The 13,305-nt window shown below is 45.2% G+C and overlaps 1 protein-coding gene across 6 annotated transcripts in view; it reads left to right on the top strand.

Moving 5' to 3' along the window:
* Window positions 1–13,305, top strand: part of ABCC5 (ATP binding cassette subfamily C member 5) — a 78,193-nt gene that overhangs the window by 37,024 nt on the left and 27,864 nt on the right. For all 6 annotated transcript variants that reach the window (XR_016019738.1, XM_019735793.3, XM_088794190.1 and 3 more), the window contains 9 exons: window positions 2,630–2,701; window positions 3,690–3,814; window positions 3,936–4,008; window positions 4,386–4,589; window positions 5,427–5,570; window positions 9,293–9,395; window positions 11,600–11,784; window positions 12,161–12,307; window positions 12,588–12,717. Coding sequence is in view for 5 of the 6 variants with exons in the window: in XM_019735793.3 (XP_019591352.1) it covers window positions 2,630–2,701; window positions 3,690–3,814; window positions 3,936–4,008; window positions 4,386–4,589; window positions 5,427–5,570; window positions 9,293–9,395; window positions 11,600–11,784; window positions 12,161–12,307; window positions 12,588–12,717 (1,183 nt within the window). In the remaining variant the exon portion in view is untranslated. The remainder of the gene's footprint in view (window positions 1–2,629; window positions 2,702–3,689; window positions 3,815–3,935; window positions 4,009–4,385; window positions 4,590–5,426; window positions 5,571–9,292; window positions 9,396–11,599; window positions 11,785–12,160; window positions 12,308–12,587; window positions 12,718–13,305) is intronic.

The raw sequence follows: 13,305 nt of genomic DNA, 5'->3' as shown, positions 1-13,305 counted from the left end.
ACACAAATTTAATGTCTTTTCCATCTTAACTACACATTGTCATGCACGGTGGCAGTAACTTTTACAGTTTGAGGTGTGACAGCAAACCCAGCATGAATTTCTTTTCCTTTCTTCACAATTTCAAGGACGGAAGATTCGTTCTTACCATAGATCTCAGCAACCTCAGCGTACAATTTTTTCCTTCCTTATTAAGTCAAGAACTTTCATCTTTTCACTTAAGGGAGCACTTTATAGCTTCTGTTTGGCATATCTAAATTGCCAGCATCACTATTCTTGCCCTCTGTCACCATTTTTAAGTAAAATAAGGGTTCCTTGAACACAAGTACTATGATGTAGAGACAGTCAATCTGATAACCGAGATGGCGGCTAAGTGACTAATGGGCAGGGAACGTGTAGTAACAAAAGGATGATTCATGTTCGGGCCAAGACTGAGCAGGATGGCATGGATTTCATCACACTACTCAGAGAGGCACACTGTTTAAAACTTATGAATTGTTTATTTATGGAATTTTCCATTTAATGTTTGCAGACCACGGTTGACTGCAGGTAATAACTGAAACTGCAGAAGGGAAAACTGTGGATGGGGGGACTGTATGTTGTATGTCAGATAGTGATAAGGGCCATGAAGAAAAGGAGGTAGAGAGTACTGGGTCAGGGAGCAGGTAGGGTTGTAATTTAAATAGGTTGCCTGAGGGCAAAGCTCATTTAAAAAGTAATATTTGAGCAAAATCCTGAAGGAGGTAAGGGAATGAGTCATGTGGATATCTGGGGGAAGAAGAGAAGGAACAGAGAAGCTCAAAGACCCTGAGGCCTGTTACTGGAACTGAATGAGCATGGGAGAGAGAGTAGCAGAAGCCGAGGGCAGAGGGGGAGTCAGGTGCCAGAGCCTTCTGTAATGACTTTGGCTCTACACTGAGTGGAAAGAGGAGCCATTGAGGGTTTGGAGCAGAAGAATGTTGTGATTCGATTTATGTATGAAGGGAAATATTCTAGCTTCTGGATTGAGAAGATTATTTTAGGGAAACAAGGAAGGAAATAAGGAGAACAGTTAACTCAGGAGAAACATTAGGGTACCTTGGACCAAGGGTGGTGGTAAGAAATATTTACCTACATAACTGGAAGTATGGAGTATTGGATTCTAATGTGGTAGATAATCAAGTCTGCAACCGACGAAAGGCACGTTACACAGATCCATGGCGAGACGATAGAGAGAACAAAGCTCCCAGCTCTTGAAAGCTATAACCAAGAGGGGGAGATGATCCTTGGTGAGACCACCAGAAACAAGTAGTGATTTTATTATTGGAGGGCATTCAAGTCAGTTTTTTACTTCAGTTCACTCATAACAACAGACTTCATATTTAATAAGGATTATCTTGATGACTGAGGAAGCTTGATCACACTGCTAATCAGCTCTATTAGAGGATTAATCCTCACAGCCAGTGGAAATTTACCTTCTACTTTCTTTCTATTAGTCCTCATTCTGCCCTTTACAGCCCATATTCACATGACAGAACTTTAGCTATTTGAAGAGACCGTAATTCTCCCAGCCCCTCTCTTTATGGAAGGGAAGGGAAGTTCATGTTTCTTGATGTCTTCACTTGCTTCATTGTTGATACCTCTTTTAAGTCACCAGAAGAGAGCTTTCTCTCTGTAAACCTAACTGACCTGAGCAGAGATTGAAACTAACGCAGTCTCTTCATTACCACCATGCTGTAATCTTTCCAACTCCTGGGCCATGTAAAAAACTGTTTGTCCAACATACTTTTATTAAGTACTACATACTGTACTTGGTTCTACAAGGATAATTCCTTCCCTCGAGTTGCTCAAAGCCCAGTGAGAGAGACAGTATTAGTTTAACTAACAAGGCCAAGATCGAACAATTGGGAAGTGCCACTGGAGATGGGATTCAAATCAAGACCAACCTGCCTCCAGCATCCATGCTCCTTCCGCACTACTCTTTATTCCCTCCTTTGTTGCAAGAATTGAGCTGGTACAAGATTACTAAACAACTGGCCCTGTTAAAAAATCATCTGTCTGTCCTTGAAAACTTTTAACACTGTCCATTGAGAACTCTATTTTGCCCGAGGACATTCAGTTAATCACAGACTTGGTTTTCCACTTGTATGTGGGATTGATGGTATGGATATTCCTCAGATCCTTGGGAATGTTTTGTACAAAAATGGAAGCAATAGTATATATGGTTTTTGCTGAAATAATTTATAGACCCTGGAGAAAAAACTCATAATAATTTTTTGACTGCTGTTCTATCTTCCAAAATAACAACAAAGTGAACAAATAATTAAAAAACACAGATTACCAACAAAGTAGGAAAGCCGCTGGTTCTCTCTAAAAGTGATGTGGGATACCTTAATGTGTGTGGCATATTTAATTTTTCCAAAAGCTATACATCTGCTACCTCAATGTATCTCCACAGAAGCCCTATGAAGTAGGTGGCTGACAAAGGAGAGAAGAGGTAAGTGACTTTCTGGGTGATGAAGAATGCAATTCCCACATTGACGGACTGTAGTTAATGTGTTGTTGTTCTTTCCTCAAAGAAATAGGAAGTCTCTAGAGAGGAGTGGTCAGTCGCCCGTTAGTGAGCTTCCCTCTCGCTCTGTGTTTTTTCCAGGGTAAACTGGTTGGAATCTGTGGCAGTGTGGGAAGTGGAAAAACCTCTCTAATTTCAGCCATTTTAGGCCAGGTAAGATTTTGTTATTGTCCTTTACATTTTCTGCTTCTTTCTCTGAACTCGACTTAGCAAGGGTCTCAGGAAAAATGAGCTTATTTCCTAGAGAGAGTCAGGAAAGGTGGAAACAAAATGAACCCTTCACTAGCATCTCCTCTGTCCCCCATCCCCACTGCATAGCCACCCCTTAATAGCATTGTGTCCGGAAGGGGGCTTAGTGGACACCTGTGTGTGTACACTGTGTGTTGTGGTGTTTGAGAGTACAAGCTTGTGTGTGCAAGTACTAACAGGCTGGTTAATGAAACTTTGTTCTAAACTATAGCATCCCTAACCTAAGACAAATTGTGAATTGTCAGCCCCAAAAGGAACCCTGAAAGAGGATAAAATGGATAAATCAATACATATCAGTCACTGTAACCTAAAACACAATTCAAAGTACATGGCTCATTGTGTAATCTCTTCATGTTGGAGTGGAGGGTCCGCCATCATTGTATGGACATTCTATAGTACTCGTTGATGTCTAACTGGAATTTTCCTCCCTTTAATCCTCATTTTACAGAAGCAGCTGGTCTAGCCAACAGCCTGGATTTCTGCAGATGAGTTGGCCTGCCCTCAAATTGAGGCGGGGACTAGCTCTAAATCCTTACAGCATCCTCCCCAGGGGACTCTGAAAGGGCCTTCCACTTGTGTTTCCCTTAATTAAAGTAGTTTGCAATTAGGAAGAAAAGATATAAAATAGCTTATAGGTTGCTGAATGAAGTGTTTGTTCATTCAAGTCATGGGTTGTGCTGGACTCCCATCACGCATAAGCCAGGAGAACTTTGAGTTGTTTTTTTGTTGCTATAGCTCTCTGTGGAACAAAGGTGAGGTCTGGATTTGGGTCCAAAAAGCATCTGAAGAAATTGCGAAAACTTTCAACTCCATTGTGGAATGTGGGGGATTCTGTTGGCTTAGCGTGATGGTTTTGCGTTATGATGCCATTGGATGGTGTCTGTCTTCTTAGATGACACTTCTAGAGGGCAGTATTGCAGCCAGTGGAACCTTCGCTTATGTGGCCCAGCAGGCCTGGATCCTCAATGCCACTCTGAGAGACAACATCCTCTTTGGGAAGGAACTTGATGAAGAAAGGCAAGGAATGTTTGGTTTCTGTCATGCTTTCCGTCTTGACCACGTGAGACGCAAGGCAGCCCACGTCAGCAGGCTCTACTCCAACCATGTCCCTGATGCTGGGTCTCTTTATGTCCTTCAGATACAACTCTGTGCTGAACAGCTGCTGCCTGAGGCCTGATCTGGCCATTCTCCCCAACAGTGACCTGACTGAGGTAAAAGCCTTCTGCCCCTGATGGTGAATGTGTTTAGCAGAGAGGATTCTGGAAGATGGGTGGCAGGGCTGTGCCAGAGCCACCGCCTAGGAGTCCATCTTAAATGCATGGGAGAAAAACCTACACAGTGAGATTCGCTTTCACCAGGAATCCATGTTAGAAAGCACTTGTGCCTTAGGACAGGGATATCAACACTACCTGTTTTAAGCATATAAATATTTCATGTCAGGTGGATTTTAAACAAAATCCCATTGTTGGTTCAGAGTTAATGTTTTCCACACTCTCCATTTTTGAAACCATCAGTCAAGCATACGCACGTTGAGCTTTCCTCAACCCTTTCTGTCAACCTTCTCACTGTGCTTTCTGGGCTCCTGTAGATTGGTGAGCGAGGAACCAACCTGAGTGGTGGGCAGCGCCAAAGGATCAGCCTTGCCCGGGCCTTGTACAGTGACCGGGACATCTACATCCTGGATGACCCCCTCAGTGCCTTAGATGCCCATGTGGGCAACCACATCTTCAACAGTGCTATCCAGAAGCACCTCAAGTCCAAGACGGTTCTGTTCATTACCCACCAGTTACAGGTACGGTGCTCTCTTCCCCAGGCTGCCCGCTGGGGCTTGAGAAGTCAGGCAGGGAGCTGGGCTTGGTCCTTCTAGTTACCTTCATGGGCTCCTAGAGATTCCTGGAAACATCACTGTTCATGTCCTCAGCACATAGCCCCCCGGCTCTTGTTCCAGTAAAGCTCATTGTACCAGTGTACCCGATTGCCATCTGAATCCGAGGTCCTCGGAGCATGTTAGCTTCTGCATATAAATCAGTGAATAAAAGGGGTAGGCTGAAAATGGCGTTGGGGTATGAGATAGTTTGGAAAGCATTATGTTAGCATCTATATACAAGTAGGAACTGTTTGGGGAAGACAAGGTCTTCTCCCTCTGTCATCCCATGACAAGCAGCCACTTTGGAGAGCTGTTCAAGGATGTTGCCATCGGCTTTGCCTATGTTGTGGAGTTTAGAGGGTTAAGCCCCCATGCTGCCACGGAAAGTCAGTAATTGTGTGTACTTCTGAGTACAGTGTGAACAGGTGTGAAATTATGCAAGGCTCCTGTGGCTCCACCAGCAGATCTATGTCAAAAACTGGAGGAACCGAACTACATCACAAGGCACAAAGAACTTCAGCAGAGGTTCTCAGTCCAGATAGCTCTTTATTATGGGGAGCTGTCCTAGGCATCCCTGGCCTCTATCCACTGGATGGCACTAGTGCCCCTCCCCCCAATTATAACAACCAACAGTGTCTCCGGATATTGCCAAATGCCCCTTGGTGGGCTCAGACCCTTCCAGATGAGAACTGCTGAGCTAAGGTATGGGTGATTGGAGGTAGCTACACAAATATCAGCAACCCTGTGCTCTCCCTGCGCTAGTACCTGGCTGACTGTGATGAAGTGATCTTCATGAAAGAGGGCTGTGTTACAGAAAGAGGCACCCATGAGGAACTGATGAATCTAAATGGTGATTATGCTACCATTTTTAATAACCTGTTGCTGGGAGAGACTCCGCCAGTTGAGGTAAGATTCCTGTGGCGTTTGCATGCATCTCCTCCTCTCTAGCAAGGGAGGCATGACCACCGTGAGTGATGAGATCTCAGCTGAATTCGGTGTCTGCGTGTTACTGGCAGAGTTTTAGTTCACATACTGGTTCTGCTCTAGGTCAGGATTGTGGGGCTGGTGAGCCAAGGACTTCTGTCGCTGAGAACTTATTAATAAGGCAACGACAGGGAGAAGGATATGAGCTCAGCATGTTGTCAACATAAGAAACACCCTACCTTGTGGAGAATTTTTATAAGAATGTATTTGAGCCAAACTGATGATATTGCTGGGAAGCAAGGTACCAAATGCTCAGAGAATGAAAGTTTCGCAGTTTCTTTTATACATTTGTAATTAAGGAAGATTACATGGAGGTGGGAGAAAGCAAGGTGGGGATCGGATTACAGCATAGTTCCCAAGATTGTGTGTTCTCTTGAGTGTAGTTACGCTTTCCAGGGGTCCGGAAAAGAGGACTATTCTGGCATTTCAACGGTGTGTTAAGCTAGATGCACAAAAACAATGGACAGGGCTTACTTAAACCTTTTACTAAAGAAGCTGTAGACCTGGCCGTGACTAACCACCATGACCTGCCCAGTTAGGAATTTATGATCAGATCACCTCCATCACTTCTCCCTCTGCCATTCTGTGACAAGCAGCCACTTTGGAGAGCAGCTCAAGGATGTTGCCGTCTGCTTTGCAGGTTACTTTTGGTTAGATTTAGTACAGCTCTTCCTTTTTGTCCACCCACCGTGTGGTTCAGTCATAGCTTCGTTTCAAAAACTCCTTCAATCCTGATTGAAGCATATGAAGCTACTTTTATAAATAAACAAGTGATTCAGGAGCCAAGGAAGAGAAATTAAATATTGCACACGTTGGAAAATGACCACGGCATCTTGGCTGCCGACTTGGTACTGATTAACTAGCACCTATTGTGTCCCAATTACTGGATGAGGCACTTCATAGAAGTCATGCTATTAATCATTTTAACAGAGCTCCGTGGCAAAATATGATTATCACTCTTTTACAGCTGAGTAATGGAAGCTCAGAAAAGTTAAGCAGCTTGCGCATGTTAAGGAACAAAATTCAGCTGAGTAAATGTGGAGAGCTAATTGGCCGTATTGAGACAATTTATTTATGAATCAGGCAGCATCCCATCTAGCAAACAGAAGGGAGCTCCCACAGCTGTACGAAATGGAAGGTTATTATCGGCAGAAGGAGGGTGGGAGAAGGAGGTTAAAAGAGTGGATTATTTCTGGCAAAGTCACATTTCCTTAGGGTAAAGCAGGTTTTATCAGGCAGATTACCTCACTCGTGTTGATCAGGAAATTCCAGACTTGAGTGGTTTAAAATTATACTTCTAAGAGAGTCTGAAACTGCAGTTAGGTTAGGTACTAAATCTTGGTGTGGTTTAGCAAAAGTGACTCCCTTTTGGGTCTGTTCCTTCTTTTTAATGCTAACAAGGGCACTTCGCCTCCAAAATGTTCTATCTGCTGTGCTGCTCTGCCTCCTGTGGCAACGCAGAAAGACGGCAGCTTTCCATGGCTTTACTCTGAGTTTTGAGTTAAGCAAACACAGTGCATACTTACTTAGAGCTAGCCAAAGAGCTTCTTTTTCCTTCTTTCTTGCCAACCTGTTCTCGTATGAACCTATTCTGTGGTCACTTTGGGTTCTGGGGGTGCACTCAGGCTGGGCTAAAAGCTACTTCTTCACTACCAGTTCATTTTTATGTCTGAGAGGGATAAACACAGAAAGTTATTGGGACCTGTTTCTGGGAGTCTTTGGGTGTCATCCTCTGTGGTTTCAGGTACGTGACCAACATGTTTTAGGCCTTTTGGGATAACTCACATATTCCAAGTGTCATCAATGTGTTCCATAGAAATACCCTGATACAGATTTGGGTTTATGACCTGTCTCCCTATGACTCTCAGTACTCTTCAGATTATTTCCTCCTCAAAGTAGGGGAGAATGAGAGGGAGAGAAGCTAAGATATGAACTGTCCAAGGAATAAAAAGACTTTGAGAGTCAGTGAGTTTAGTGGAGGAGCATACTTTCAGTTTGTCACTTAACTTTCCTCAACTTCAGTTTCCTCCTGTTAAAAATGGGGATGGTAGGGGTGGCCCCGGTGGATCAGGTGGTTGGAGTGCTGTGCTCCTAATGCCAAGGTCACCGGTTTGATTCCCACATGGACCAGTGAGCTGCGCCCTCTACAGCTAAAGTTATGAACAACGGCTCGACCTGGAGTTGGACTGTGTGAGCAGCCAGAGGCTGTGAGTGGCTGGTGGCCAGTGGCCGGTGTGAGCAGCCGGCAGCCAGAGTGAGTGGTCGGCAACTGACTACCTCAGCCGGCTGGAATGCAAGGCTCCTAAGACCAACATGGGTCAGGGAGCTGCGTCCTACACAACTAGACTGAGAACAACGGCTTGAACTGGAGTTGGGGGGAGGGGGGTGGCGGAGAACTTAAAAAAAAATGGGGATGGTACCTGCCTCTTAGAGTTGTTGCATAAATTAAATGAAATAATATGTAATGTTCTTACCCTAATAAGTAGTCAGCAAACGGTAATTTTCTCTTTAGACAGTGCATTTATTGATGAACTGCATCAATAAATTTAGGGTCCTTTCTAATGTTCCAGATGTGTTATATTATTTTTACTGTCAATTTAAAAAGTCTAGTTGGAGAGCAATTTGGGGTCATGAGGCTGACTATGACATAAAATTAAATGTGATAAACTATATAAGGAGAATTTCCTATGTGAAGATATAAGAGGAACTTGGAAAGGAGAGCATTATTAAGTAGTTTCTAATATATCAGTTTCAATTTGATGAATGTTTACTAAGTCCCTCTGTGCCCTTTTAAGGGCAGTTCTGGGTGTCAGGCCCTGTGTGGGTTGTAACCATGAGGGAGACATCATCTCCGTCCTTGAGGGACTCACCATCTCCTGGGGAAGACCAGTGCACTGTGCTTCCACCAGCTCACATTTATAGCAACCTGCTATAATGGAGTACTGCTAACAAACAGAAGAGAACGGGGGGGGGGGGGGGGGGGGGCGAGCTGTATTCTAGAGGAATCTGAGTCGCCTCAGGGTGTAAGATTTGAATCTGTTTGAATGGGGACCACTGTGACTGAGTTGGGACAAGGGGAGGGGCATTCCAAGTGAAGAACCAGTATGAACAGAGGTACAGAAGTGGGAAATCAGTGTGGTATGAGGAGTGTCAGGAAATCCAGTGTGGCAGGAGGGTAGGGCCACAGGAATAGAAGAACTTACTAGAACTTACTAAGGTCTTACAAAACTAGGTATCCTGTGGTAGCAGTGGGAAATGATCAGCTCTGTGATTTGATTGAGTGATGTGTGTGTGTGGGGGGGGGGTTACAGGTGGGAGGCATGGAAGTGACCCCAGCACTAAAACTTTGGACAAGTTGGAGTGGATGAGAACAACATTAAAGCTACTGTGTTAGGTCTTCAGTGACTTCGGGGAGAGCGCTGTCAGTGGAATAACAGGCTGGGAACCCAGGTCTCAAAGACTGCAGGAGTTGAGGAAGTACAAGACAAGAGGAGAGGTGGCCCTTTTTACTCATCGGAGTAAAGTTTGATATGTCTCTTACATAATAGCAGCAGCTTCATAGGTGATTCTCTAGTATGTCCTGTGGACATTTGTCTGAATGGCTGTGTCATAACTGGAGACACTTTTTTTGTTGTTAACATTAGATTAATTCAAAAAAGGAAACCAGTGGTTCACAGAAGAAATCACAAGACAAAGGTCCTAAGACAGGATCAGTAAAGAAGGAGAAAGCAGTGAAGCCAGAGGAAGGTAATGACCTTTTTTTGAGATTTTAGATTTTGTCTTTAAAGTATAACAGAAATTCAGCCATGTGCTACTTCATGATGTTTGCTAATATTTGCATGTTGCAGAGTATCTGACCTTACATTCCAGGAATAACAAAATTCTTGTGTGATATTGGGAGACCATAAGGCACCTTCTGTTTGCTTAAACAGACTGAGGCAATAAGATTGGCCTTTGATCTTGTGCAAGGTGGTGTCTGGATGTAGGTGGTTAATCTTAGCTGAGTCATCCTGAGTAAGCAAAAATTCAATGGTGGCAGAGGTATACCTTTCCTTCCTGCGACTCACCTCTGCTCTTTACAAGTCAGTGCCCCCCAAGGCAGAGGTGTTCCAGCTCCAAGAATGCCTGTGAGCTCAGTAGCTCCCTGTTAGAAGGTACGCTCCTCAGAGACTGCTGCAGAACCGGGGCAAAGAGTTACAGCTAGGGTTTTTCCTAGTTGACTTTCCTTACCCGGAGTCCTCAGTCCTGTTTTTTAAACCCTTTATCTTATCAACTGAAACAAATCTTGGTAGTTAGGAAAGCTATTTACAAGACTTAAGGTGTTTTCGCCTTGGTGAATTTTAAGCTGCATGTCAGGTTGCCTCCCAAAAAGAATGCTGTCCTGTTTTAAAGCTTTCTTTCTGTTGTGTCACCACCTCACCTAAGGTTTTGAATCGAGGACCTCTTCTGGGTTTTACCACCGTTTTCACTTCCTTGTACTTAAAGCTGCAGCAGATATGTGGTGTTAGGAGTCAACAATCCTGATTTACCACTCCCTGTCTCTTTTCTTTCTTTTAGTAAACCACGAATCAATTTTGAATTCAGATATGATTTAAGATAGCTTACTCACACACACTAAACAAACATGGCACAGAAGGCTGAGACAGCTGTCAGTTCCTGCCAGAGGCAGTAAAAATCAAAACACCAATAGCCTTAGGGAACATTTGTTCTTATCTACAGGAACCCCTAACCTGGAGACTCTCAACTGTTAAAGTGCTCATGGCCTGTGTGGCTTGTTCCCAGATAACTAAACATGTGGGATGAAGAGGCAGCGGCTTCCTGAAGGGCCTTTCTCTGTATTCTCCTGGCGGCATCAATCACCTGGCCACACCAGGGAGCCCCTAGGAGCTATCCTTGAATCTTTCCTCTCCTCCTACATTAATCACTGTGTCCTACTGAATTTCCCGCTTAAAACTCCAAGCTCGTTGCCATGATCCTGGTTCTGTCCTTTATCATCTGACACCTAGCGTTACAGCTGCCCGCCCTTCATGCCGACAGCTGAGAGATACAGTTGAAAACAGGAGACCAACAAACTCACCTTCCTGCAGGGAGCCTTTCAGTGGCCTCCTCCCATTTTCAAAGCAGTGTTTTCTAATCACCTCCCTGATATGCCACACAGAGAAAAGGCCGTGCCTCGTGTGGGACACTATGCTTCATGGAAGAGGCTGCTCACTGCTGCCAGATGTGACCGGACTGGCCATCTCAGGCCCATCTCAGCCCAGTAGGGCCAGGAGTCAAATCTCCACACACCTGCAGCCCGTACTCTTGAGATGTTCTTGTCTGAAGGATGATGTTCAGAGACCTTTACCCTCTGAGCCCTTGCCGCTCTGCGGGCTCACATACTGCCCCAGCTGTGCTCCCTTGGTTGTCTGTACTTACTGTCCTGCTGTTTCTCCACCCCTGTGCTGCTGCTCATGTTACCTCCTCTGCTCATTGTGTCCCCACCTGGCCGACTCTGGCTTACCTTTGAGATGCAGTATGGACTACACAGAAAGTCTTCCCTGAAACCTCTCTGCGAACTACCCCACAGCTCCCCTAAGTAGGTTAGATACATCTCCTGGATGTTCCCATGCTGCCCTGCATATAGCTCTGGCATTGCATTTAACACATTTTATTGTAATCACGAGTTTATTTATCAGTCTATCCTTGTAGACTGTGGAAGCATCCTCAGCCGGATCTCAAGGGCAGGGACCTGGTCTTCATCCTCCTTACTGCTCCCAGACCTCATCCTGGGGACTGGTCCATAGGCGGTACTTAGTAAATGTTAAATGGATGAATGATAAAGAGGAAATAATTCTGATCTAGAGTCCTGTGAAGCTAGGCTCTCTTTGATTCTGCTCTTCTATAAGTGACTTCGTTTTGGAAAAGTAGCTTTTTTCTTCTAAGTTCGTGTTTCTTTTTTTCTTACCTAGGGCAGCTCGTGCAAGTGGAAGAGAAGGGGCAGGGTTCAGTGCCCTGGTCAGTGTATGGTGTCTACATCCAGGCTGCTGGGGGCCCCTTGGCTTTCCTGGTCATTATATCTCTTTTCATGCTGAACGTGGGCAGTACCGCCTTCAGCAACTGGTGGTTAAGTTACTGGATCAAGGAAGGAAGTGGGGTAAGCTTACTCATTGATGGGAAAATTATGTCTAGCAGTGTGGCCATCTCTCCATGTTCCCTGGCCACTCTTAAGGAAACTGCTCTCATTTGTTATTAAAAGACACAATGAACAAGGGTCACCAGGATGGAAAAAAAGAGTCCCTGACATAACCTCACAAGATGGTTGCTCCCCGACCAAGTCATGGGGTGGTAGAGCTTATCAGTAGGCACACCTGTAGGCTGTCTGCCCTTGTCCATTAGAAAAGAGAGAAGGCCCTTTCACACCAGACCCCAGAGTCGTTATCCTGCACGCTCCCTTGAGCTGAGAATGGCCCTGAATTAGGGTTCTTGGCAGTTCTTAGCAGTCTTGCCCATAGAGCCTTGCCTTCACACAGAACACCACAGTGACTCAAGGGAACAAGACATCTGTGAGCAGCAGCATGAAGGACAACCCTCACATGCGGTACTATGCCAGCATCTACGCCCTCTCCATGGCTGTCATGCTGATCCTGAAAGCTGTTCGAGGAGTGGTCTTTGTCAAGGTATGCAGTGGCGGTCAGGCTTCCTCTGCATGGCCTCCGGGTTCATTCTGAGGAGGGCAGCTCCTCTGCAGCATGCCGGCCCGTGCTGAAATGACCGGAATCCCCTTAGCATCAGCCTTATCGTATTAGCTGTTTCCCCACCTCCTTCCTCCATGGCCATTTGCCCTTCTCCAGTTTTGGGAATAGATGTCCTGTGGAGTTGTGACTTACAGGGTAAGAACTGAGCCTGCCTGAGTCCCTGGGCCTCTAGGCCCTTACCACTTTGTGCTCTGCTCCTTAGGGCACGCTGCGAGCCTCCTCCCGGCTCCACGATGAGCTTTTCCGAAGGATCCTTCGAAGCCCTATGAAGTTTTTTGACACTACCCCCACAGGAAGGATTCTCAACAGGTTTTCCAGAGACATGGATGAAGGTATTTCTCATTGCTTCTTTTATGCCCTGGAACACAAACCAGAGCTGGCTGTGCCCTCCAGTCTTCTAGATGACTCACTAGATACGCGTATCTGTCCAGCCTGATTCTGAGAGCACAGTGGCTGTTGGTGTTCATACCAAGAACATTTGAGTTTTGGCATTTTTCTTCAGGTCGCAACTTATATTTAGGCTGAGGACCCATCTGATTTCTCACCTTTCATCCAAGTTTTCATTCGATCTTATTTAACCTGAAAACAAGTGCAGAGGACTGAGTTAGCACAAAGGCTTTGGACAGGGGCATCTGAGATTGCAAAACATATATTTACTTTGGAGGTAGTGCATTGCTTTCTGGACACCCACAACCTCTGCCAGGTTTTCTGGATGTCGCACAGGCTGTGCTAACACCAGAACTTAAATACTTCCCGGAGACCAGAATATTACTAGTGCCACTTGGCATTTTTTGAGGGCTACTGTGTGCTGAGTTTCTGCCTGCCTCAACGTAATCTTCAGGGCAGCCCTATGAGGAGGGTATTGTTTCACCCACTGAGCATGTGAGAAAGCTGATGTCTAGAAAAGTTAAGTAACTTGC

Source organism: Rhinolophus sinicus, chromosome 17 (assembly GCF_057876585.1).
Source record: "Rhinolophus sinicus isolate RSI-liver-muscle chromosome 17, RSI-T2T, whole genome shotgun sequence".
NCBI lineage: Eukaryota > Metazoa > Chordata > Mammalia > Chiroptera > Rhinolophidae > Rhinolophus > Rhinolophus sinicus.
The sequence above is the reverse complement of the archived record's forward strand: the minus strand, read 5'-3'. Positions and strand labels throughout refer to the sequence as shown.